The following is a 27,721-nucleotide window of genomic DNA, read 5'->3' on the forward strand; positions in this document are numbered from 1 at the left end:
GTTCCCAAAGTTTTCAAAGAGAGCCGCACACACACACACACACACACACTAACATGCACACAGTTGTTCAGGTTGAGATGCAGACTGCACACGTGTTGATCTTGTGAGTGTTTCATTAACTTCACTTCCCCGGATTGATGGTGGACCTTTGGACCTGACGGAGCAAGAGAAGAGAAGAGAAGAGAAGAGAAGAGAAGAGAAGAGAAGAGAAGAGAAGAGAAGAGAAGAATGGGTTAGGAAAATCAATGGACAAACCAAACACCTTCCAGTTGAGGACAGAGAGACAGAGAGGACAGAACAGAACAGTTAAAGGACATGGGACTATCTGTGGGGTTTCTGCTGCGGTTGGGTCTTCTGTTCACTGCTGTGTGCGTGTGTGTTCACGTCTACCTGAGGACAGGATGGTGGAGAACACCTGCACCCCCCGGTTTGGGACGTCCCATCCAGACTCATCAGAAGTTGGGCAAACACGGCAGAGCCAGTGGAGTCCCTGCAGAGGGACAGGAACAGGACAGGAGCATTAAACGGAGGATCTCTTATGTTCGGACGCTGAAAAAGGAAGGTTCAGCGAGGAAGAGATATGAAGAAAGTGAGGTCCTCTCACCTCCATGCTGCCCCCGTCTCCGCTCACACAGAAAGGTACGCTCAGGTTTAATATCCCATCAATGTCTAGGTTCGTAATTGCCACGATTAATATTGTTGTGAGGTTATCTGATCCTGAATAAGTGTAGTGGAGGACGGAACAGCTCAATAAGAAGCTTTCACTCCATCTCTGTGAGGCGGTGCCTTAAATCTCTGTAATCCCACGAGGGCGATGAAGGAAGAACATGGCAGCAGACTCCGTGCATGTTCAAAGCACGCTCTGATGTGCTGGGGAGATGAAAAGAAGAGTTTGTCACCAGAGTTTGGCAAAGCTGCCTTTACTGTTCTGAAGTGTGAAATTTGAACAGATGTCAGATCAACACAAAGTGGAAATCAAACACAAACACTGGCTGTTTTGTAAAAATGTCCTCGTGTATCAGGTGTAAAACAAAGTCAGAGTTGAAAAAGGACAATTCACTTGGAATGTCTTTTGGAGTAAACACAGCTCTGGGCTTGACCCTTGACCCATGAAGGGTGTGTTAAATCACCAGCTTAACAAAACTCCCACTTATTTCTCTTTCACTGTGCCTTCTTCTTTTTTCCCTCTGCTCTTTTTTGTCTCTCTCTTGAGTGGCCCTTGCTGTGTCATTTGATCTCCGCGTCCATCCGTCTCTCTTTTTGTTCCCTTTTCACTGCCAATTTCTATTGACCCTCCCACTGCCACAACACACCTCAGTCCTGCTCGTCCTCCTCGGGGTTGCATCTCCTCGCTTCTGTTGCTTTGGTGTAAGATCGGCTTTGTCCGTGTTTGTCTTTAAATCTTTAATGACTTAAACCAACTGACTTTTAAATGCCACGGAAATCACTGCAGGGTTATTATGCTACGCTGAGAGAGATAGGCACTCCTGCACCATCAATAATGCATACCACCATATGCTCTCTCTCCCTGTTTCTTAACACAGAGATTTGTCTCATAACATGCCCTCGAGGGCCCCTTGACAAAATCTCTGTCATGTACTGCTGCCATTTAATTCTTTCTCTCTCTCTCTCTCTTACCTACTCTCTCACTTCTCCTCCCCGACTCTCATCTCGATAATCACTGTTGCTTTTTTGGTCTGTCTGCTTAGCACGTGTCTTTTCTTCGTTCTCACTCATTGTTTTTCATCTCTCTTGTCTACATCGGTGTTAAAATACACTCTCGCCTCCCACTTCAAATTCACATCTCTCTTAGATTCTCTCCTTGTCCTCAGCTCCTCTCCCTCTGTCCTTCTCTCGTCTCGCCTCAGCACATATTAATGCACGGCGGATGAAATAAAGCAGGACTGCTGCTGCTGCTGCTCTCCGCAAAGGATGAGAATGACGCCTCAGGTGACCTTGGTGAATAACAATGAAGGGGACTCAGGGAGGCTGTAGTTATCGGTGGGCAAGGTGAAGAAGTAGATATTTGTTTGAACAGCTTATTTGCAGTAAAGGTTAGAACATGACACGCCAGTCTGAGCAGACAATAAATCTAAAAATTCTGGTTTCTTGAGAATACATCATTCTTGACATTCTGCTGGTCATCAGGTTAGGCCAAAAGTGGTATTTTATGTCCGTGTTATCCATATCAAATATCACTGGTGGCCTCTTTCAATAAGTTTCAACATGCTCATAGCTTGATTGCGGCAGAGCAATCAAATATCACAAAAGGGTTACATTGTTCTGCCCCAAAGGGAAGAAGAAGAAACGAGACGAAACTAGAGTTTGAGCGGTCCGTTGTTCGTCTGCTCACTGCATCAATCATTAAATAATATTTTCACTTTCCTGCTGACGACATCTTTACTGCAGCACAAACAACGACAAAGTGACACGACCGCTCTGTCAACCTTGTTGCACTTTGGAAATGGTTTAAGTCAGGGGGTCTCAAATTCAGGTGACCCGAGGGCCGCCAAACATCTAATCTGGTCAGGAGGTGGTCGGTCATGTGGGAAAAAAATCTGACTTTTTGGGGGAAAAAAGCAGTCAAGGTGGGTGATATGAGCTCACAACTATATCACGACATTCAATCATTATAATATTTCTGACAATATTTTATAGAATTTCAAAATAAAAGTGTTTATTTTAGCTTAGTGTGGGAAGATGACAGGAAAACACAGAGGAAGTAATAACCAATCTAAAGGAAATTTATCTCCACATAAGTAAACTCACACATGTCTCCTTTAATCGTTTACCTTCTGCAGCCTTATCCCTGAGGGGAAAAGTGAGGAGCGATGAGTTGTTTAATTGTAGACAGGCATGAAATGTGTCACACCTAAAAACAGCAGCAGCAGCGATGGAGGGAGGGAAAGAGAGACACAGACAGAGGGAGCAGCATTCACTGGAAACTCAGACCCCTGACTCCTTTAACCCAATTATAAACACACTGCAAACCCCGAAGTCACAGCGACAAACACACAAACACACACATGCAGATGTGCATGATCACACTGACCTACTGCCAATGGCAAAGGGAGAGAACACTGGGATGGATGAGCTAAGCGTGTACCACAACTATGCAGCAGCACTGAGGCGCAGTGGTTCTCCAACATGCCAACTCACAGTTTGTATCATAACAAGCTCATAACAATACAGTCAGTGATTGTGAAGGAAGACAAACTTATTTTTCCACATAAAATACGGAGTATGCGGTCGCAATATGAAGCAGGTGTTTGTCCATAATGTTATGTCCACATTATGGACAACACACAACTAATGCATGTCTTACCAGCTGTTTTTTTCCTGCCAAAGCATGTTTTTGTTGGGATCTCTGCACATATCTGCACAAAGCATCAGGATAAGCAGTGCGTCAGGGAGTGGAAGTTCTCAGTCTGACACAAACTGATTGATGACGTTGGACGTTGAGCTGCAACTAACGATTACTTATTTTCCTAATGGATTAATTTGTCGATTACTTTCACGATGAATTGAGTAATCAATTGGTCTATAAAATGTCGAAAGATGTTAAAAAAAATGTTGATTTATTTGTCAAATGGTGCAAAGAAACCAGAAGCTGAAACTATCAGAAACCTTGTTTTAATCATGGAAAAAAAAAGCTTCAAACCGACGGTTAATTTAGTAATCGATTAATAATCCATTAATCAAGTAATTGTTTCAGCTCTATTGGGGTTAATGAATCTGAGGCTGTGCACCTTCCTGTGTCCCGTCTCTCTGTGTTCAATTAACGGACACTGAGGTTTTAAAATTGCCTTGAACAAAAACATGCATCCACTTAAACGTTACAAAATAAATCAATAAATGGTTGGTTTAGTCCACGTTAGGCCAATACAGCAACGATAGTTCACACAGCAGTTAACAGCAATACATATTTAATTCTACTTTTTTGTATTCTCAGGCGTGGAAGAACATGTCAGGATTATTACAGCAATAGAAACAAGACCATTTTAAACACATTTTTTTCTTGTAAAAAAATAAAATAAAAAGCGAGAACATTTAAATGTCTTTGTGCTTTTACTCCCTCAAATATGCAAAGTTTTCTTTTCTCTTATTTCTCCAAAGGCTACATCCTCAGTTTGCTGCTTGGAAGTGATTTATTCTCATGCGTCCACCACAGAAAGTAGCCAAAAGTAGACATATCCAAATGAGTGTAGAAATGAATTATTAATGTCACACTGATACACACACATAGTCATTTCACTGCATATCCGTCTTATCAATTGTTAATATCCTTGCTCATTGGAGAAAATGGCAGCATTTCACCGTGAGGTGAGCGCTGTGGAGAAACTCTTCTCCCGGTGTCAGAATTGTTTGAAGAGACCGTCATTCACATGTCACACACGCTCCTCCTTAAAGCCCACGGGCAGACAGTAAGAGGGGGAAAAAAGAGAGCGCAAGAGAAGAAAAGCAGCACCATGGATCCTTTTCAGTTCTGATAACATGAAACAATTCACCCAAATTATCATCCAGTTATTTTTAAATGACAGCGGAAAAAAAGGCAATTTGTGCAATAGGATAATACCAGATTGTCAGAAATAAAAGTGCGGTTTCTACGTATTCACCGGCAGCTTAGAATCCAGCAGAGGAGATTCAAATAAACTGCATTAACTTTATCACTCCGATAAAGCATAAAACGTCTGATAGCAGTAATTGATTCAGTCAAACAACACTGATAACCGAGAATAGCCTGCCCTTATATTCAAATTATTTCTTAGATAATTAGATGGCACAAAAGTTCATTTAATTACACAAGGCAAGTATTAATCACTTTTGATTAAATAAACATCAGCGCGGTGATTTCAGTGTTGGGATAAAGAAAGAACAAATAAAAAGGCCACTTTGTGATGTCTGCGCCAACCACTGCCAGCCAGTATCACCACCACCCCCCACCCGTGGAATTTCTAATGCAGAAACCCAGTGACCTCGGTCATTTCTTGGAAAGCTGAAAGCTCAACACACATGAAGGAGAAAGAGAGGGTGAGATGGGGGCTGTGGTGTTCACTTCTGTAATCCCGAAGGTGTGACTGGTGTTGGTTCTCAGGCATCTTTAACCTTTTGCTGGGGCATCTGGGGAAGCAGGCAGTCACAAGACATCATGGACTGAGAGGCTGATGTCACCTGGGTCGCTCATGTTCCAGAGCTATAACTTTACATCACAAACAGTCCCTACAGTCCTGTGCAAGTGGAAATAACTTATTTTTATATATATATATATATATATGTACACCAGCTGATTCTACAAAAGCAGTCCCCAAAAGCAAAAGGATTCATGACTTTTATAAGTCATTTTTCTTTTTTCCCCCCTGTGAGGTTTGTCATAACTGTCTCGAGGTATAAATCTATATAGAGGGCCAAACAAGTCAGAATATATGTGCTTGGGATTTTTTTCCAGGCAAGACACAGCAATTGCATTTTGATGCAATATCATTTTTCGAGTCAGTGTGCGATATGCTGTATGTCTAATCTGTATAATCTATATATCTGTATATCTGTCTCGGCCTTTCTTCATGGAGTTTGCATGTTCTCCCCGTGTGTGTGTTTGGGGGGGTGGGGGGTCCAGGTTCCTGGTTTCCTCCCACAGTCCAAAGACATGTAGATTTGGGGATTCGACAAACTGGACACTCTAAATGGTTGTTTGTCTCTATGTCTGGTCCTGCGATGTGTACCCAGCTTTTCACTCTATGTCAGCTGGGATTGGCACCCGTAACCCACTCGACCCTCATGTGGAGGATTAAGTAATAGAAGATGAGTGAGTGAGTAAATTGCAGTTTTACATGCTGGACGGTCCCTTGACTGTACCATCTGACATGTGTGAGATGATTGACAAGCTTTCTGTGTAGATATGCCCCCTAAAATGCAGCAAAAACAAGATAAAAATTATAATCAGCTCATGACATAAACATGATACACAAGCTTGAGTTCAAAGTAGCATCGTATCACAGTGTATGCTCCCTCTGGACATTCAACCAGCTGCATGCACGCACACACATACACACACACACACACACGTGTGCTTGTGCAAAGAGCAATTAGTGTACAAATGAGTCCAAAAAGAAAACAGGGATACTTGAAGTCATGGCCAAGTTAGGGTGTGAAGCACAAACTGACCTTAAAAACATAATCATTTCCTTATGCACTGGACGCCCCAAAAAGAAACTCAAACTGTATCTGTGAAACACCTCTTCTGATCCCTTTTAAAACCTTTAAAAATGTAGCTTCACACATAAGCGTCCTGAAACACGCTGATCAAAACCACATGTTGCTGAAACAGAGGCCATTTTAATGCACTTTATGCTATTGACTGAATAAACAGTGGGTCTGTTGTGTGTGCTCACAGCCATCAGACAAAGACACTCACTGGAGAGGGGGGGAAAAGGCAGTGTCAAAATGTCAAATCCAGACTCCCGATTTGAACAATACTCCCCTCACACATGGATGCCTTGTCTGGAACATTCCAGAAAACTTGCAGCCTCCCTCCCAGCTGATATGAATGAGTGCATTGACCTCTGAAATGGGACGCCATCCATGCCACTTCTACACTGCACCATCAGGCTAATGGCACTTTGTGTGTCACTGAGACATCTAAGGTTTGCAGAAACCCCGTTTCAGTGGCATTTGGCAAAGACAACAGAGACAGCGAAAGAGACATAGCTGCCATCACTTAGCCCCAAAAGCAACAGAGAAGATCAGTGAACGACAAGGACAATCACTGAAAGAGGTTTAAAAGCCTTTGTCTCGGTGTGTCAAGGCTATTTCTGCCTCTCACACTTGATAATGCATTAAAACCAAGTGACAAACGGACTGCTGGTGGAGACAGTGTGCAGTATTAATGATGACAGGCCACTAATCTCACAGACAACCGTGAACATTGTCAATCATGCTATGCTGAGGGGATAAATAAACACTATCTTTCTTTTCTTTCCCTATTTTTTATTCAGCAATGACATCTGTGCGAGACACAAATAGACAAATAAGGGTGTTATAATGAGAGGAGAAATAAAACGATGACTTCCCGTCCCTGTTTTTCTACCTACGTTGTCAGGAAGTGAGGATCATATGGTGCTCAGCTTGCTCCCTCTTCTCGCGCCAGTGAGACATCAGACACAGATCTCATATCTGGGATACTGTCCAGGATGACACGCGCACAGATGAACTCAGACGCTAATTTAGGGTTTTTCTGCAAAACTGCAAGACCCCATCTGTCTCTTAAAACACCGGCGGGCCTGACGCAACGACAACAAAATCAAATCAAGACAACAAGCAGTGTCAATCTTTCCTTTATCCGACCCACATAAACACCGACGAGAAGCATCTGTACACGCCGCCATGCATTTATGAACGCATGCATGAGTGACGTTGCCATGATGTGACTGGAAGGGGTCTGTGTTTCCAAGGCAACAGGCAGTTCCACAGAGATTTAAGTTGAAGGCACTTACCAGGACACGTCAGAAGACGGAGATCATACAAGAGAACTTCAATTCATATAATACAGATTTATGCTAAAGGAGGCGCCTGGTTTTTTTTTTCACATGCGAGCAGTTACTAGTTATGTTGAGAGAAATGGTCGTAGAAGTCTCTCAGAACAAGCCTTTTCTTCAAGGCCATTAATAATAATGATCCCTCCTTTTGTAATAGATCAGGTTTGATGGCAAAGCAAAACTGCACAATGCATTGGTTCTCCTCATCGTTTCACTTAAACAACGACTGCTACGCAAAGCGAGACAAGGCTCCTCATATAAAAGCGAGGTGGGCAACTTTTGAATACGTCGGTTCCCATAATGCTGTGTTAAGGTCCCATGTTGCCCTGCGACATTCCCACGCTGCACACAGGAAGTGATTCAGTTCACGTCAAGACAGTTGAAGACAATGGCTATATCTAAAAACATATGTATATATACATATATATATGTATGTATATGTATGTATATATACATATAAATATATACATATATATTTATATGTATATAAAATCAACAACAGCAAAAATCCAGCCTTGCTCTTGGAAGATGGTTGAAGGAGGCAGATTTGATTAAAGTTACATGGATGTAAATTGCTCTTGTCATGTATCGGTGATGACACAAATTGCTCGGTCATCAATCCACTTAAATTCACTTCACATGGTGTCAGGACGTCAGCAGTGTGTGTGTGTGTGTGTTGTGTTGTAACAGTGTGTGGAGTCAGTGTCAAATAATATTCAACTCTCGGATCATCCGTCCCTCCTGTCGCTCTACCTTTGAGACCAGAGATTAAACTTCTCCTGAGATTACTACCCCCTTTATTATTATTTTTTAAATAATCGGCGTAATCCACAGCGTTAATTCTGTTTAACCAGCCCTGTGTCTCTTCTGGCAGTGAGCTGGGGTTGGTAGAGGAGTCAAGGGAATAGTGAACACTGCAGGAAGTGAAGACAGCTGGGTCTTGTCTGACTTCTAGTCTTTCCAGTTTCCAGATTACTCAGAATGATAGAGTTTTTTTCAACAATGTCACCTCAATCACACACATACATATAATGATACACATAATCCAGCTGTTTTATGTTTCATTGGAATAACAATGTGATGCCAGTCATAGCTACATTATTCATGATGGGATCCTCAATTTTCCTTCCTCCTGTGTAGCCATCTCTTATAAGCAGTAGTTTTTATGAAGTAATTACTCTCCCACTGTGAAGCAGGTATGTAGAGATTAAATAGCTGTCGAATTGCTGCATTGCACCAAACATATACAAGTATCACCTATAAAACGTCTTTTGTTTTTGCCTTTTCCCTAAATCACATTAGCACAGGTCTGTGGAGCACAAATCTCTGTTATGGTCTCTCTCTCTCTCACAGCCTGCACGAAACCAGGAGGAAGTCACAGTGAATCAGACGCCTGCTGTTTCATCAAACCTCAACTTCACTGTCTGCACACTTTGAAGATCACAGATATACACAATGGTGTTTTAACTCGAGCACTTAAACTCAAGTGAGAGCAGCAAAACAAAAAACACAAAAACAAGAGAAGCAGGATGCTCTGGCACTTTCCCAGAAGACAGGGCTGACTTTGCCCAGACCATAGCCTATATGTAACAAAAAAAGGGAACATAGTGTTCCAGTTTGAAAAATAAAAGCCAGGAAAAATAACTCTTCTTCTTCTCACTAGATTTACAACACCACTTGACATTTTCCTGAAGAGTTATTGGCCTCAATTGCTAGTTTCCTCAATAGAATATGACGTCAATTTTGTAAATTGCGTCTCCATTTTGAGAAAGATAGATGATAAAGCACAGCGTGCGCACACACACACACAGCAGTGTGACTGGCAGCTTTTATCATCCAGACGATGCCTGGTTGCAGGTGTGAATGTTCCACTAAAAATGGGAGCTTGCCTTGCAACTGCAAATACAGTCTGTGGTCCAGACACACTTGGTTCTTTTCCGTGACATCTGATACGTCGGTGATGGTTTGTTTCCTCGAGCGCTGATTGTGTTGTGCCCTCTCGTATACACTGACCACGCCGCCATTGACTGTTTGCTATTGACTTTGCCTATTCGTGGCATAAATCTATAAACAAGTGTAGCTCACTTCCTTCACAGCGAGGTTTTTTCTCCATCTGTGTGTTTATTTTTTTATTTTTTATTTTTTTATCTACTGTCTACCTCCCTGTTCTTCTTGCCTGTCGTCATCGTTCTGTCAGACAGTCTTCTCTTGTTTTATCCAGTCATTTCTTGTTCACCCATCCATCCTTAACTCCCCGGGGATTATTCAGGCTCAGCCTGGCTGCTCACACCTCTCTCTCTCTCTCTGTCTCTCTCTCACACACACACAGCTCCATCAGGATATGCAGTAAGGCCCCATAAATGTGGAGTAAAGGCAATATTGCATTGGGATAGAGTATCATGATAAAATTTAATTGAGTTTTAGATTAAATTTGCTCTGTCAATAAATCCAGGCAATCATCTCATTAAAGGTCTGATCTTGTTGTGCCAGCCCAGGTTTGTTTTTATGGCTTCCTGAGACGATGCTGCCTAACAACAGACTCTATTACACATAGGTGTGAAGGTCAGTGTGACAGACCTCATAGGAGAGAGCTAATGTCTCAATACAGTAGTTCCTCATATTGTATTAGCATAATAACTGTCTCTGATGTTCATTTTTCCCGATTATATAAAGGCAACTACCTGGAAAACTTGTGCTGAATAATACCTAACGTCATGCGGTTAAAGGTGGAAACAGTCTGTTCTGACTCATGTTCTGTGTTTATTATCTTGCCGTCCATGAGGTGCTGATGACTTGCTGTTGCTTGATTGAACATGGGGCTTAACACTTATCTCATCGCCACTCACCGATGATTCAGCAGGTAGTATGAGAGCTCATAGGTATGTGGTAAAGGAGTAGAACAGATGTGTTCCGATTCTGCAGCACATTAAAGCTGCAGCACATCACATTTGGTTGTGTAGTTATTATTCTGCTCTGTAGAGTAATACTGTCAGACCTGACTGAGGGAGCATTTGTGTGTATACAGCGGTAGCGCACAAAGTGTTTATCCCGTCAAACTGCCTTCTCACTTTACCAGGACAATGTTGCTCATTCTGTCATTAAAGTCGCCTCCTGTATGCGTCAGTGTGACCTTATCTGACACTGGTTTGACTGTTACACATTACTCTTTTACACAGGTGGAACGTAATTAATTACTTTTACTTGAATTACTGTAATTAGTAGTTTTTTTCAGTCATTTTCACATCCGTTACTGAGTAAAAAAATATGGAATAAAAATCACGCACCAGACACTTTGGCTCTGAATGATAAGGACAGGTGAACGATGAGGACAGGACAGGCAAAATATGTGGACAGGTGAACGATGAGGACAGGTGAATGATGATGACAGGACTGGAGAATGAGGAGGACAGGTGAATTAATTAAGGTCCCTGGGACCCTAGGTGAGAAAGTTAAAGCATTTGTGACCTTTGACCCATTTTAAGGAAAAGACAATTAATGTGAGATTTGTGTCCCCTTGTCCTTTTTTGCAAGACACAAGAAAGTAACTTCTACTCTGAGTAAATTTTGAACACGGTACATTTAGACCAGTACTTTTACTTGTACTTAAATACAATTTGATCAAAATAGTGGTACTTTTACTTGGGTAGAATATTTCAGTACTCTTTTCAAAATTAAAACCTATGAAGAACACAGTCCTACGCTGAAAATGTGAATATTTACTTTTACTATTTAAAACTGTAAGAAACATCTCCTCCTTTGACAAAATAAGCTAATAATTTAATTTCTATATCCCTGTAAAGTTCAAATGTCGGCGGGTTTGTGCGTGTGTGTCTTCAGCTTCTCCTCTGTTTATGCTCGGCTACACTTAACGCATGTGGAACCTCCCAGTTGTCCCACATATCTGCCCACTGATCAGCAGTCCTGTCCCAACCTGTACCAGCCAGCCATATGCAAAGACAGCATGAGGACAGAGTCTTTGTGTCTCTGAAAACTCTCCAAGTCACATACTGCATTTTTAAAGCACTGTTTGATTGGAAATAGTTATTTATGTTCTCTTAATTGTGGGAATGTCCGAGTTTAGGCTCTAGGGAAAAATCTGTTCTACATTGTCCGAATCTAAATTTAAAGGAAGAAATGGGGGATGGTAGCTCAGTGGTAGAGCGAGTTGTTGTTTAACTAGAAGGTTGTGGGTTTGATTCTCAGCTCAGCTAGTCTACATGCCGATGATTGGCAAAGCTGTAAAGCAGCTTTGAGTGGTCATCAAGACTAGAAACGCTTTATAAATACAGACCACTTTACAAAAAAATACATCACGTGAAGGCTGAGGTAAAAAGCATTAAATACTTTAAAATAAAATTAAAACAAGTACATACTACACTCCTGTCATACACTGTGTAAACTGCTCCGAAACATGTGCAACAGTCAAAATCAAACGGCTAAAAATAAAAAAGCTATGGTGTTAAACCCACTCATGCATCATCATACTTGTCCTGCAGTCTAATTATGTCGATCATGCATCATGGCTGCAATCAAAAAGAAAACAGAGAAAAAGAGAGAGAGAGAGAGGGAGAGGGAGAGAGATGGTGGCAGGAAGAGATATACAAGGAAGTGTTAGAGCCAGAAAAAGAGGTGAGGAATAGAAACAGGGAGAGAAACAGAGGGATGATGCTGAGAAGAGAGAGAGGAGAAAAGAGAAGTGGAGGCACGGCACCAGCATTCAGCTGTTTTGACACGCTGCAAATCGATTAAAGGCTGAATGCCAAACAATGAATAGAGTGTGCGTGGATCCAAATCTGTAGCTGTTCTCCAGAATGTGATGGCAGACCCAGGATCAGTTTGACTGCAGTAGAGAAAATGACACACATGCCGCTGTCATAAATAATGTTGTGGTGCTCTAAGAGTGTGCAAGGTTACAGATGTACATACACTGTATGTGTACATATGTCAAAGTGTCATTCACATGCATGTCTCCATGCGATTTGAGCGATGTTTGGAATAAACAATATGTTTAAACCATATGCGCTTGAATAAAATGTGCATTATTCACAGCTTCGTTACACAAATGAACGTGACGGATGATCTGTTCACAATGTGTGCAGATAATCAGCCTGAACTTTCATGTAAAATCACACTGGAGTGGGTGATTATAATAATTTGAAGTGTCTGAACTGTGAAGGTCCTTGTGTGGCGCGTGCAAATTACAAAGCTGAACTTTGAGGAGCGTCAATGTGAGGGAAAAGGGCACGGAAACACGGGGAGTAATTCCAACACGGGGTTATTTTCCTAAACAGACCTGCTGTCAGCAGATGCGCCCACAGCCTCAAACAAATCGGATCTCATAGATAAGTCAAAAATGATGTGCGCATTACGAGCTGCAGTGCTCGTAACACACTGATTAAGGCAGGAGCGTCCCACAGCAAGGCAGCCTATTATGAATAGACCCATGATAATTTAAACTAGGGCTGTTAATGAACATCATCACACGTCTGTCTCTTATTCTGTCTCCTGTTCGCCCTGCATCTTCACTGCCCGTCCTCTAACCATAAACAGGCACATTCCTGCTGAAATGAAGCAGGCGGTACAGTAGAGCTCTGCCAGCTTTCAGGAATGTAATCACACAGCAGCATTTCACCAGGCTTTGCAGCACTGAGCTGCTTCAACCCACTGATGTTAAGGTCTCGGTTTTCCACCGTCAAACACAGCTGGACATTTCTAAACCGGTAACCTTCTGTAAAATGCACATATAAGACTGAAAAGTAGCAAAAATAACAATGGCAATGTACTTTTGCTGTTTATTTATCACTAATACACAAGTGTGGAAATTCCACTGAGAACAATATGACCTAGTTCCATCAATAGCTTTGCACAAGTGGGTTATAATACCTGAAAGAATAAAGCTCTCTTTGCTGTCGTCCTTGCACTGGATGGTTATTGTTTTTTTTAGTGGCCTACTTTGATCCATGTTAATTGTCAATTTACCTTCTTGTCCCGTGTGTGTGTGTGTGTGATGGCAGACTCCTCGGTGGCACATAGACCTGGAGCCCTGGGCCAGTGAGAGTCATTCTCTGGAGGCAGAAGCCAAACGGTTCCTCAGCTACATCACAACACCACAGGTGAGTCACAATCATGTGAAGACATTCAAAATGACTTGAAGGAAACTAGTAAACGTTGCACGTTGTTTACTCGTCTACACTAGTATATCGAATATAGCAGGGGTGTCCACATTTTAACGCAGGGCCTGATTTCCGGGGGCCAATGGTCTCTCAGACTTTTAAACTTAACATACAAATGCACTGTTTTATAATAATTTCATTTTCATAGTCACAATTATCACCTTTAACCAAAGCTAAGCCATGCTGGAGTGAAAAAAATGGAAATAAAAAATCTGCCTTTCTTTCACATCTGGAGTCAAATAACATAATAGACAAAATGTGTCTGTCACAGGAGGATTTTGAAGTCAACTCTTTAACAGCTAACCCTAACCTAGCTGCAGGCCGTACAACATCTGACTGAGGGCTGTGATTGGCCCGAGGGCCATGATTGGACATGCCTGGAATATAGTGTAGTCTAGAGTACACTATATTCTTTTAATAGCTATGTTTGTAAATGCATAACATACCAAACAAAAAAGGCCATATCAATCAAATAAATTCTGCTCTAATTCTGCTTCAGGTACATTTGACAAATAATAACATTTATTTTACTAGAAATAGAGTTTTTATGTTGCAAATTTCACTCCTTTGGTTATTTGATGAATTGCCGCAGATTTTAATGAAAGCTAGTTTTCCTCACTCACTATACATGTGATTGTGTGAAATGCAGCAGTACTGAAGAATAGAGGATTCTTTAAGGAGAACTAGAACATACTGTATCTTCATAGGATACAAAACTTGACTTTTTTCTGCGTGATTTTATGTTTTTATGATTCTTTTGTTTTTTTCGCTACAGGCCTGCGTTCCATCTGCGAACATAACGTCTTAAATTTCCATTTGACTTTTACTGCTTCAAATTGATATTAACCATAAATAAGGCAGCGGGCTTGACGACAGATAAGTGGAGTGGTTGTTGCCGCACTGAAGGTCAGGGCGTGTATTACTTGGACAGGTCTTTGTTATGCATCTCGTAGTGAATCTGAATCTGTCAGCCCCCGTGACTGAGATACACTGGCACCGTGTTCACATTCAGCTCGGCCATAGAATATTGGCTGCGCTCGACGGCGCACACATAATTCATTATTGTATCGATTACCACACAGATGGAACTCCCAGCCCCTGTCTTTATACTTAATCAATGAGACGTTACGGTCTGTTTGTTGGACTATCACAGCATTAAAATACTGTAAATCGATTAAGATATTCTGTATCATAATCTCACCGATACGGAGGTTATCGAGAACGTTTTCTTTGTGCAGGCAAAGTTTTATTTCATCCCCACTGCCTGAAACACAGACAGACAACATTTGAGTTACGCAAGCTCTGGTTTTTATCGTAGTGAATAATGTGTTTTCCCCCTCACACAGCATCATCGGAGCGAATAAGCACTGTTTTTGTATCTTTCACAAAGCAGCCTGTAATGAATTAGCTGCAGTATATACTGTAGGTTTGTGAGTGTGTGTGTGGGTTTGTGCAGCCACATCTGTGTGTGGAAGGAAGGAAGGAACAGGGACAAGAACATAGACAGTATGAGACTGTCTCTGACGAGTGTGTGCATGTGTGTGCGTACTTGTGGGAAGCTGCTGAAGAGAACTGTCCATCATAGGCAGCGACAGGCGCGGGTGGAGGGAGTCGATGGAGGCATACATGGCAGCATCCTCAGCTGTAATGCTGAGTGACACGGTGCTGGTGGAGCTGTTACTCACAGAGAGGTCTGCTCACAACTGTCCAATCAATAGGAGCCGGTGTGTCTTATATGTCTTCATGCACCAGCACATACAGTAAATGAAGAAGAGGGAGTGCTCCTATAAAAGCATTTCCTGCAGCCCGAGTGGTGCTGCATAAAGAAAAAACACAACAGTGAAATTCAGTATACGGTTCTGCAAATAACATACTATATAGAAGATTTGCTGCCAGACTTTTATTGCTACTTTAAATCATGATCTTTAAATGTGTATAGCCAATTTTCTTCTCTCTCCTCATTAGCCTTCATTCATTGTAATGAAAACATCCTTTCAGGTCAAGCATTGCAGATTCGTATTCAGCGCAGCTGCTCGGCCCTCGGTGAGCTCAGTGACACCGATGTGTCTGCACCAGAAACGTAGCAAAATCATCAAGGGTGGGTTTCTTTGGCATTGAAAGCACAGTGTGTGCCGCTGAATGCTTTCAATGATGGCAATGATGGGAATAATGAAGCGTGATTCATATCAGTTTAAGTGCGTTACTGCACCCCCACATGAGCGGTATACACTTATTGTTCTTCGAATATATGCGTTGTTTTTTTTTGTTTCATAATGAAGGTTCAACAGGAAACATCTTGAGTGAATTGCAGACGTGATTTAATAAGAGGGTGGATACAGCAGAGCTCATTGTTCCTCGACAAAATTATATTTTCTTTTGGTAGAATCATGTCTCTACGCTTTATTTTTAATTGTCTTTATTCTTCATAAAACACACACACACACACATGCCGTTTATCCTTGAATGGTGTGCTGGAACATGCTTTGCATAATCATTCACATTAATCTCTAAAGACACTGGTCCTTGAAATTATTATAGATTCTGCATGAAAAGGCGTTTGCACTGAGAAAGCGACACAAAGCTGAGAAAATAGAAGTCTTCCCTCATTTCTTGGAGCCACTTTAACAAGTTTACATGAGGACACTTTAGACAAGTCCTCATAAAGACTGAAGAAAAAACTATTGACTGTTCAAGAACATTCACTGAAGTACATACAGCTTTTTAATCTGCTGATAATAGTCAGATATGAAGCATGAGGTCCAAACGGTCAAAGTCAGAAGCTTCATTTCATTTAATGATCGCAATTGTGGAGATGCCATTGTGGCCTTAGAAGGTCAAATGTACACAATCCATGTTCGTGTCCTTGACTGCTCACTGCATAAACTGATCACACAGTTCAAACAATCACCTTTCATTTTTCTTTTTTATATCCCAGCATTGTGTTTTGAAGGGAAAAGTATTGTGTACTATGTGCACTGTGTGGAGAAAATCAATACAAACTAATTCCCTCGGCGCAAACTCATCCACTTATACAATTGGTTAAGGTTGTGTATCGCATTTATAAAGCACGGCCCCCATTTTGAACCCAGAGAGCTTCGGCGAGACATTAATTTCCTTGTTACTGAGACAAAAATGTCACAAAATGTGAATGTTTTCATGTGCCCAGGTGTTGTGTTCGTCGCTGGGTGGTGAGGAAACTGCTCAAGAAGAGACCACAGGCCCGTGGGCTGTTTGTCTGGACCCCAAGTACAGCCTGAGCCACAGGATACAGGGCAAACACTGCAGGGTCTACTCTTTTGGGTGTGTACACAAACACACACACACACACACACAAACACTCACATTTTACACTTGTTTTACTAGATTTAACATTATTTATCGTCTGTAGTTAAGACTTTATGTGTGACATCAGTGGAACATCATTTATTTTCTCTCTTTCTCTGCGTTTTCAATGCATTTATTTAGGGTCTTTGTTTTCACAAACAATGACAATGCTGATATTATGGATGAGTCACATGGACATGGTGAAAACATCGGATGCCCTCAAGATGGAGATAACTTAGAAAGCCTTTTATATTTTGAGTCATATCAACAGTAAAACCGTGCCAACACATTTCAGCCATCCTAGGGCTGCTTTTGTGCACTGCTGTACTGAAAGATAAGCTCCTTCCTGAGCCTGACCTGGAACCTCAAACCCCACTTCTGCTCCCCCTCATTAAGTGGGAAACAATCTAAAACCATATCACACAGACCACCGAGGCATTTGAGCATCTTCAGCATTAGAGGGTGAGTTGGCTTTGTGTCAGCTGAATCCTGCCCTGCTGGGTCTCTACTGCACCGAGGTGCCGCAAAGGTCTGATGGGATTTGACTGCAGAAGAGAGGGGGAGCTTATTAACTTGGCTGTTGAAAGACAGCACAGGTGTGCTGGCATCCAGGCAGCCAGAGTGCAGATAGTGATGTGGGAGGAGGAGGAGGAGGAGGAGGAGGAGGGGGGACAGTGTGACTGCTGTTTCTGTCTCCCTACGGAGAAGATGTCAGGGGTCAAACCCACAGATTGCAGGGAAATATATCTGATATCCTCTGGCTGACTGATAAAAAGTTGCTCATGCAGACAACCTACACGGACATGCACTCAAAAAAGAAAAGGTTATTACGAGTCAGTGCTGAGATTTATGCAAATACGTTAACATTTTTGACCTGAATATCAGCTTTGGAAAATGTGACAGAGCTCTGATTTTTCAAATTTCAAACTCTGATTTTTTTGTGAAAGCTGCATTACCATTTTTCCCCTTCTATCAGTCTGATTGGTACAATAAAACCTCTGGGGTGAATTCAGCCCCGAAACTCCGGATCGTGTGAAGACCTTAAAAAATTCAATCCAATGAAGCAGAGTCAGACATGAACCCAGGGCAAAGTGTCCTTGAAATATCGCAAATTGCCCCTGAAATTCGTATGAAGGGGGCTTTTAATGCCCCACAAAGAAGATAAGTTTCTCCACAGCAGACGCAACTCGCTGCTCTTCTTTCTACGTAAACCCCACAGCAGGGATTAAAAAACAGCCCTTGTTACAAGGTTTTTTTTTATTTTCTGCCCTTCTATAAAGAACAAAAACTTTTCCAGTAACAGAAGAAATATGCTCAGAGCCAAGTGTAACAGTTAGTCAAGTCAAACTGTCCCATGTTTCTCTCTTCTAGATAGGCGAGTGATTACTTCTCCGTGTCCCCTGTCTGACCTACATTCATCACACACACACGCACACGCGCGCACACACACACATTCGCAGAGGGTTTAATCTATGCTGGTATGCTGTTTCTTCTTTCCATGAAGGTTCTGCCTTTGCTTTACTTAGAAAACCCTTAAATGTCCACAGCTTCACATGCTGTAATACTGTCTTTAATTAGAATGTCTCCTTTACTCCTGTGAATGTACGTACACGTGAACATGCAACATGCGCGTGCATGGTGTTGTGTGTTTTTGTCAATGTGTGTACGTTGGATACCAAGCTGTTTAACGAGCCGGAGACAGATGTGCCTGGGCAGGATGAGGAGCTGCTCTCTGATTGGTCAGTCACATGGTGTGGGTGAGAGGTGGAGTGCGTCAGGGTTTTTTTTTTTTGTTTAGTTTTTTCCACATGAATGACCAATTATCCACCGTTTACTTCTCCTACTCAAGCGTCCTCCTCTCACCTTCTTCCATCTTCCTCCTCTCATTGTCTCAGCTTGTCTTTTTTGATCTCAAATACAGTTTTCTCTTTTCTTATTTGCTCAACCATGTACGGGGATGTTGCCGATGAGTCATGCATTGCTATAAACGGCGCACATTCATTCTGGCCAATCAAAGGCAAATGTTGAAATGCCTGCCGTCATCTGCTGGGCTTTCATCAGAAGCAACAATATTCAGAGAGAAGCTGCTGGCAAAAGTTGCCCTTTTACCCTCAGTCACACTTAAATGAAAAAGGAATAAAATACCACGAGTTAAAACCAGACCCTGGTGCCTGATGCTTGAGAAAGGGAGGGGTGAGCGGATGAATCATGTTTTTCATTCTGCAGTCTCACCATTGGATGTCCCTAATTCTAAGATACTGGGCCATTTTCACTCAGTACATTTTTTTTTACTCATTCCCAGAGATAAATGTGTTATTTAATCATCAGACAGTGGATCTGAGATAAATGTCTCATTGCCAGAACAACAGAGGAAGTTGGGATTGAAAAAAATAATAAAAGTCACTTCCTTCAAAGAAAACAAAAGTCCTATATATGAAAAAAATAAATAAATAAATTAATAAAAACTGGTCAAACACAGCAGCATCATAATGCTTTTAAGTTTATTCTTCATTTGACCAAGTGGGGAAGAAAAATGGGTGACACCTCCCTTTAAAAGTTGCACATCTGTCAAGTGTGATACAAAATATCCTGAACAAAATCAAAAAGGGTTTATTGTGCATGTTATAGCTTATCGGGAAGACTCACTGAGAGTGCAACTGAGAGATAATGAATATTATTATTGTTGCTCCTCTGCCTTTCCGGTTTCAGCAGATAAAGTGTCTGAAATTAAAAAGTCTGAACGGGTCAAACCGGGATGTCTGTAATTTGTTATGCTTTGTATTTTTGTATTTTTGTATTTATTTATTTGCACCATAAAAAAACCGACAATACAAAAAACAGAAATTAAAGAAGAATAGTAAGTGCAGGAGAGGTTAAAAAACCCTACATGGGCTTATAAGAAGCACCTCCCCAAGAAATATACACATTCAAAGGATAAATCAACAACAACAACAATAGGAGAAAGCAACAACAAATAACAACAAAAAAGGAAGCAATACAAGTGCCATTTTATAGCAGACACTCAAAGAAGTCAGAAATAAAAACATGGGTATGTATAAATATAAAATGATTGTATTTAACTGAGTGTATAAGCATGTAAAGAGATAATGATCCAATGACAAATATACTGGAAATGCTTTCAGATATCACTGGAGTAAAAAAAGAAAAGACATAATAACCCCTCAACAAATCACTGTCTCTGTTTTGTTTTGGGTTTTTTCGCCACGAGCGTCACTGTAGGAGGCGACCGTCTAGCAGCTGAGGCTCAGCCTTATCTCACTGCAGCAAGTACCGAGCAGAGTTTTGTTCCTCGAGTTTGAACGAGGTCCATTCATGAAAACTTTCCTTGCTGTAGGCCATGTTGCGGTTGTTCAAATTTAGAGCACTTAAATAGGCTAAAGCACAGCGAGGGAATAAGGCGTACCTGCACTCCAGCACTCTTTCATCATGCGACGCCGACGCAATACAAGGGGTGTTGTAAAGAGTAGAGAAGTGAAGAAGGTGGAGAGTGTGTTTTTTTGAGAGCACTGTGGGACTCTAAATAAGACAAGATGTTGCTGCAGAATCAGACGCTCGTGGACAGAAAGGAAAATGTGGTTTGTGAGCCCACCCAACGTTTGTTAGCCGGTCTGGTCTCAAATGTTCACAACATCCAGACAGGCTGTTGACATAACAGTTCAGTGCAAGGACGAGAGCGTCCAAAGCTCAGATTTACAACACACACACTCCAAGAACACAGCAGTATGTATCTGTGTTAGCGCTCATGCACTCTCCAGAGAGAGGATACTGCTGCCTTTGTCAGCATAGTCGTCCAGAAGAGACTCTGATGTACCGTGACTCTCGCTCCCTGAGCCCAAGCATGTATGAGTAATCTCTGATCTCTCTCATATTAATTGTCACTGCAGTGATTTTCTCTGCCAAAAAAACACCTCACCAGAGAACGGGAATCTCCCTGTGTCATATTTAGTGCAGCAAAAAGAGAGACATCTAGTCACATCTCAATCCAGCCCGTGGTGCTTACATTAGCCTCTCATCTCCCCGGTAGTGGGAATGCATTTGGGCACCTGGTGCCCAATCTGTGAAAGACATGAACTGTGAAATGCACTCCCCTCTTCCCACAATTACCGAAACACAGCTGCAGCACAAACAAGACGCAGGGGGATCGCGGAGACGGCGACTGATAACGAGGAAGAAAAGGAGAGGAAGAATTACGAGGACGAGGGGGGTAAAGAATAGCAGCGAGACGGGGAGTGAGGAAAGTGAGGTTTGGGCATGACAGGGGATTTATACACATCATATCTCACAGGGGAGAAGCAGAGCAGTGGAAAAGGAAAGAGAAACATCAAGTAAGAGGCAGATGGAAACAAGACGTATCTCTCAACAACCTCTCAAGCTTATTGTGTCTTAGTATTTTTGGATAATTCATTTTTTTGGCAGGTAGGTTAAGATATTTGATATGTAGTTTGTCTGTGACATTTTATTCTAAGAATTTTCATACATCACCAAAACATATTTGGGCCTTTGAATATTTCCTCTCTAAAGTTGATAAATAACAATAAAGTTCTCGCTCATTTGGCCTCGGAATCTAAACAAGGAGCCCGCTTGTTGTTTTGCACTAATAGGCAATTTCCTGTGGTACTATGATATGATCACTTCATGAAAGAGAGAGCGGGTGGTTTCATGTGAATGAGATTTCCCATGACCTCTAACCCACTCCACTTCAGTGAAACGCAGCCAGTCCCTTTGTACCGTGCAGCAGTGTCCTTCAGTGAACGTGGCAATGCTATACACCGCAGTCATACATTCAATAGATGGTTTTGAGTGTTTTTATACAGATGGTGAATGTTCATGACATTTGAACTTTTGCTCTAATCGACTATGTTGGGTGTTAGGTGTTGTCATTTATATAAAACTGTTGCTATAAAACCTGCGAGAAACGGAATATAATAACATTTAAGTTACTTAACCAATAAAGTACTGAGGTTCACTACTTCACTCTCCTTCATACCTGATGGTTTTCCTGTCTGGGCTGCAGGTTGGGGGCGGAGGACCGCTCACTGGAGCATTCCTTAGCCAGGTCAGGATGTGAGGTCCACTGCTTTGATCCCAGCCTGAAGCAGCCACACCTGCAGCAGGATGAAATGTGGCTCCACCGGCTCTCTGTCGACTGGAGGGATCCAAACCCCGCCATTGTAGCCCAGCGTCCGTACGCCAACACGAAGAAGCTGGCCACCATTCTGAACGACTTTGGACACAGACAGGTATGAGTTAAAGTGGCTCCAGGTCAATAAACACACACACACACACACACACACGATTATTTTCTTCCTTCTGAATGCTCTTTATATAGTTTGTGATTAATTTAATCAGATAGGGAACTGCATACAAGATCAATTATATACACATGCACCAAACCCAGTGATAGCATGCATAATTATCAACACGCACACACACACTTATAGATCCAGTTTAAATGGCTGTTGAGGAACAGGCTGAATGATAATTCAGGGATAAAAAGACAAATATTCTCTCGCACAGATAATGAAAGCTACAGCACAGTATGTTCTCATGAGAGGAAAAGCTAATTAAAAAATAATGAGCCAGACTATGTTTACATCTGAATTGTCTTTTACATATACTGTATTTAATATATATATCGAACTATATACATGGAAATATCTTCATTCTTTTCTTTGGTACGTGACACTTGTTAGCCTTAGCATAACTGTTAGCATGGATGGCGGACACTGTATACATTCTGGGAAAGTCCTGTTCCCCAACGAGCGGGTCTAAAAAGTGCGGCATTAGCGTTGCAGTTTTGGACCAAGTGTCACTGGTGGGCGCGCGACAAAAAAAGAATGAAGATATTTCTCAAAAATACTACCCCTATTCTAGTAATACAAAGCTAAATGCAAAATCGGTGAAGGATTCCTTTAATGAACTGGGAAAAACATTAGAATAAAAGCAATTTGGCATGTGAATGACAAGAATGTAAAACATGACATTTAAGAAATGTGAATAAATGTGAGATGGTTTTTAACCAGTTTAAATGCAAGAGTGTATTTTTTTTAGCTGCACTAAAAAACAGGAAGCACTTTTTCTAAATGTATAATTTTCTTGTGGAACATGTAAAAAAAAAACGCCTGGTAAATAAATGTGCATTTTTTCCTCTCTCACTGTCCTATAGATAACATAGGGCTCACCTGTTTTATATACCACACAGACATCCTGGTAATGAGGTTTTAATGAGAGTACACAGTGTGCCACAGCAGCATCAGCAGCAGCATCAGCGTCGACATCAGCATCAGCAGCAGAATCATACGCAGCCTCTGAGACAAGAAAAAGCAGCAGTCAAGAGAATCAGAGTAATGGAAAGGTTGAAATATTCATTTGTGCACGCTGGACTGATTCTTATCTCGGTTTGGTTAATAACTACAACAATGACTCATCCACTGGGCAGAGCGGCGGTGACCAGCTGAGACAGCAGACACCGACACCACAGGGACAAATGTCGGTAGCAGCAAGTCATATCTCAGTAATTTGAAGGGACCACTGATCATGAGGGAATCGGGCAGTGAAACGATATCAGCACTGTTCGGCTGAATTAAACTTGCTGCTGTGACAGGAAAGGAAAACACACAACACACATTAAAAGTCCTGTTTTGTCCATTAGGAGATAGATAAACACATTTCAATTAACAAACCCAGGGTTCGATAACGTCCAATTTCTGACAAAACACACTCACAGTAGCACGTCCAAATTAAAATTTGTCCCCATAAGCAGTGGTGACCTAATCCTGAGCTTGCTGTCCAGAAATGACCAAGTGTATTTTGTTCACTTACTGGTAGAATACATTTGTCCTTTGGGCATAATATTCTCACATTAGTTTGTCAGCAGTGGACAGGAAGTCCCGTTACGAGACAAGTCTTACTTTCTCACATGTTTTAGTCAGAAGAGGCCGATCAGCTCCAGTACTGGAGGACACAGCCTGGTCGGTGAATATGAATTGATAGATTGTTGCTATACAATTGTATTACACTGTTCAGAATAAAAGATTATTATTCCAAAAACAAGGCAAATTCTGTTAATTACTGAGCCCTTAAAGCTGAGTGTAGACTGTAGGTTTACTTTTGTCTATGTTTGAACCGAGCTGTGAAGCTGCGATCTCAATATTCTGACACTCCTATACCATTAAAAACTGATGAGGTCTGTTCAATAGAGCACTCTGCAAATGTTTTACACTCTGAAAACTTAAAGCTGCCGTCAGTGGTTTTGCCTTCTTGGCTAACTTTTAATGAGACGACACCCGTTACGTCACCTCGTTTGCACACTCCTCTTCTGCCACTTTATCCTCCACATGAGGGTCGTGGCGGGGCGCCGGTGCCAATCCCAGCTGACATAGGGCAAAAAGGCAGCATGCACCCTCCATCACAGGGCCACATAGACAAACAACCATCCACTCTCACATCTGCAGTCAATTTAATGTCCAATTTGCCTCGTCCCCCAAATGTGCATGTTTTTGGAATAGGAGGAAACCGGAGAAAATACCCACACATGCAACCGTGACACCAACTGTGTGTACTAAATTTAGGAGGCAAATCTGGGATTTTTTCACCTGGGTAAGTCGCTAAAAAGTCAATTAACACCAATCCCATTGCTTGTGGCTGATCTCTCACCTGTGGTGTTTCCCCCCCCCTGAAATGTGTGAATCACGGACACTCCTGAATCTTCCATTTTTCTTTAAATCACTTCATCTGACAAAAGGAATGATTGAGTGCTGTCGATCAAAAAAGCAGAGTTGAGGATAGTAAAATCAGAGCGAGGCGAGTGTGGGAGCAAAAATGGAGCTGTACATAAATCAAGAGTGCCAAAATCTTTTGGTACAGTGTAGTATTTTGCCCCCACATTAGTTTTGTTTGAGATGAAATGTCAAGGCAACACAAAAGGAAACTATTCTTCCAACATTGAGGATCACTAAGCACGGCTAACTGTGCTTAGCAGTGTAGCAACGTCGTTGTCTCCAAATAATCGGACATCGCACAGACTTTGCTGAAGCCAGACGGGAGTCCTGCCAGTTTCCTGCAGCGAGGCTTGATATTGTTGGATCTGTGGGACCACTGAGACAGAAAGGCAATTTATATCAAATTCACTGAAAAATTGAAGAGACCTTACACTGCCCAGACAAAATGAAGCTGTGTGAACAAAAAAAAATGACGATCCACGTACATTTGGCCCAGTATGACGCACAAGTAGACGCGCTCTCTCCTGAGAGGTCAGTGAATGCATCACTTCCTAATGATGCCACATTATTTTCCATTAAAAGATTTCTGTCCAATTAAGAAACATGTCTCTGCTTGTGGGAGTTTGGAGGCCCACGGGGAGGACAGAGGACAAAATTTGAACTTGTTCTCCACAGATAAGACTTTTTCTCTTTTTTTTTGAGTTTCTGAGACTTGCTCTGTTGCACTAATGACACCTGGGAATTGAGCAGCAGCAGCACCACCACGGGCATGAATTGGAGCAGAATTTCTTCTTAGTATCTGTGCTGAACTTGCTCCAGCTTACTGTATCAGCTAGACCCAAAGGCTGAAGATAACAGTTTGTTTCATCGCGTAGCTCAGTCGTTCCCAAAGACCGGGCATGCAGTGGCTAGTATTGTTGCCTCACAGCAAGATGGTTACCGGTTCGGATCCTGGTTCTTCATGCGTGCATGTGGACTGTCTAAACTGACTGTAGGTGTGGATTTGAGACTAAACTAAAAGTTCATCTACTGTATGGGTCCACAGCCTTTCGCTCTTTCTCAGCTGGGATTGGCTCCAGTGCTCTCTCCTCCCACAACCCTCATTTGGAGGATAAAGCGGTAGAAAAGGAACAGATGGATTCCCAAACACTGGGTCGGGACCTGTGCATTGGTCGTGGGAGGTTTTATTTGGGTCGCCAAATAAATTTGTAAAAGTTTTGATTCATATATCATATCAATATCCTGGGAATGGCTGCTGTAACTATTCAAACTCAAAACACATGTATAATAATTAATTTCAAAAGTTTGACATGTAATGAATTAATATTGTGAATTGGGTGAATATAGTTTATAATATTTAAAAAGTGAATCCCATTATAAAATGCTTGATTTTCCTGATAAAAGCCCATTATGGCACTCTCTCTTCAGGTTGTATGATGACTGATTTAGTCGCGACATTATGAACTAGCTGAGAAAACATGGAATAAAAGCACTTTCTCCAACGAGCTCGGGGTCAGACAATGAGTGTCTTTAGCAATCCCGGCGACTCGAGACAAATTTTGAAGATCCCGAGGACGTGTGATAAATGATGGGCATGCATGAGTATCCTTAAATGAATTTGACCTCCGGGTGTGATTAACATTCATCTTATGAAACATTGGCTCTGAACTCCAGCACAGCAAACCTTCTCAGACTGCCCTTCCGGCTCAATCTATCATTAAAACTGCTAAAGCAAGAACAAAGGCCAAGCTACACATGCTCATTCTCTTCTATTGTGTTCAGTAATCATTACCTGAGCAAGAACAAGAGGGAAATAAAAGCATGTAGCATGATTTTTTTTTCCTTCTTCCTTTCCATAGGTGGATGTACTGAAGGCAGATATGGAGAGTGCAGAGTGGAAGATTCTGGAAAACCTGGTTCTGGAGGGAGTTCTGGACTCAGTGGGTCAGATGCTGCTGGAGCTTCACCTGCACTGGGCCGGTTTCGAGGTGGGTGGCGATGACCCCTCCGTGGTGCGGTACTGGTTCAGTCTGCTCAGAGAGCTGGAACTCGCCAACTTCCGTCTCTTCCACGTGCACAGCGACCAAGCCAAACCGCATCTCTTCCTGCATAAGAACATCCTCAATGCCAGCAGCTCTTACACGTTGAGCTGGGTGAACACACAGTGGAAGCCTTGAGGGGTGAGAAACCAAGATAGCCAAAAAACGTACTTGACTGGAATGGCCACTGTATGATGAAGACAAATTTGTGAATGTTCATTGAGGTAAAAAGTATGTGGCTAGACTAGAATAGACTTTCTTTTATGGCTTGACCTTTTTGTAAAGCTAAAAACCCATTTGCCGATTTATCCTCCTACTTTTGTGGCCTGTAATAACCTCACTCATACAGAGAGTCAGAGTAATTGCCTCCAGAGGACCTTTCTGTGTTCTACCTCACAGTGGCTGTGTTGCTGGCTGCAGGTCAGCCTCTGAGTCACACTCACCCACATCACTGTGGTTCTATCTGGACTTCGCCAACAGCCTGATAGAAGATCTTTCCAGATTACACTATTCTACACAGACCACAGCCTGCAAAATAGAACAGAACATGTCACAAAAAGTAAAATGAAGGTTGGGGAGATGAGAGCTGCTCTGGAAGTGAAATAGGATGAATGGATATTTTTCTGAAGAGGAACTCCGTAAGAAGCCATTTGAATGAGGATGAGTGACATCAATAAGGAATGTTTGACTTGAAAAAACTGTTTTGTGCACACTGCTTCACAGAAGAAAACTATTTCTCTCCATTCAAAGAAGCTTTTTTTGTGGAATTGTCAGGCCTGATTATATATTTGTTTGTTTTGATCCTCCAATAATGGTGCTACACTATTGTCTAATAAAGCAAAGAATCAAAAAGAGGTGTCTCAATTTCGTCGTCACAAGTTTGCGCTGGATTATTGATGAAATGCTTCTTT

The 27,721-nt window shown here is 41.9% G+C and overlaps 1 protein-coding gene across 1 annotated transcript; it reads left to right on the forward strand.

Annotated features, from left to right (window-relative positions):
* On the forward strand, positions 1 to 27,674 carry mettl24 (methyltransferase like 24). The gene is made up of 5 exons (XM_044049248.1): positions 1 to 639; positions 13,547 to 13,645; positions 16,872 to 17,005; positions 22,065 to 22,290; positions 26,631 to 27,674. Exons 1-5 carry the CDS (start codon positions 316 to 318, stop codon positions 26,946 to 26,948), a joined length of 1,101 nt encoding a protein of 366 aa, XP_043905183.1. The 5' UTR covers positions 1 to 315; the 3' UTR covers positions 26,949 to 27,674.
* The last annotated feature ends 47 nt before the right edge of the window (positions 27,675 to 27,721 follow it).

Source organism: Solea senegalensis, linkage group LG17 (assembly GCF_019176455.1).
Source record: "Solea senegalensis isolate Sse05_10M linkage group LG17, IFAPA_SoseM_1, whole genome shotgun sequence".
NCBI lineage: Eukaryota > Metazoa > Chordata > Actinopteri > Pleuronectiformes > Soleidae > Solea > Solea senegalensis.

Bases quoted from the DNA above. Each gene is read 5' to 3' on its own strand.
- mettl24 (XM_044049248.1), top strand. From the start codon at position 316: ATGGGACTATCTGTGGGGTTTCTGCTGCGGTTGGGTCTTCTGTTCACT. The intron at 13,646-16,871 runs GTGAGTCACAAT...TCATGTGCCCAG, and splicing joins GCTACATCACAACACCACAG to GTGTTGTGTTCGTCGCTGGG. The intron at 22,291-26,630 runs GTATGAGTTAAA...TCCTTTCCATAG, and splicing joins ACGACTTTGGACACAGACAG to GTGGATGTACTGAAGGCAGA.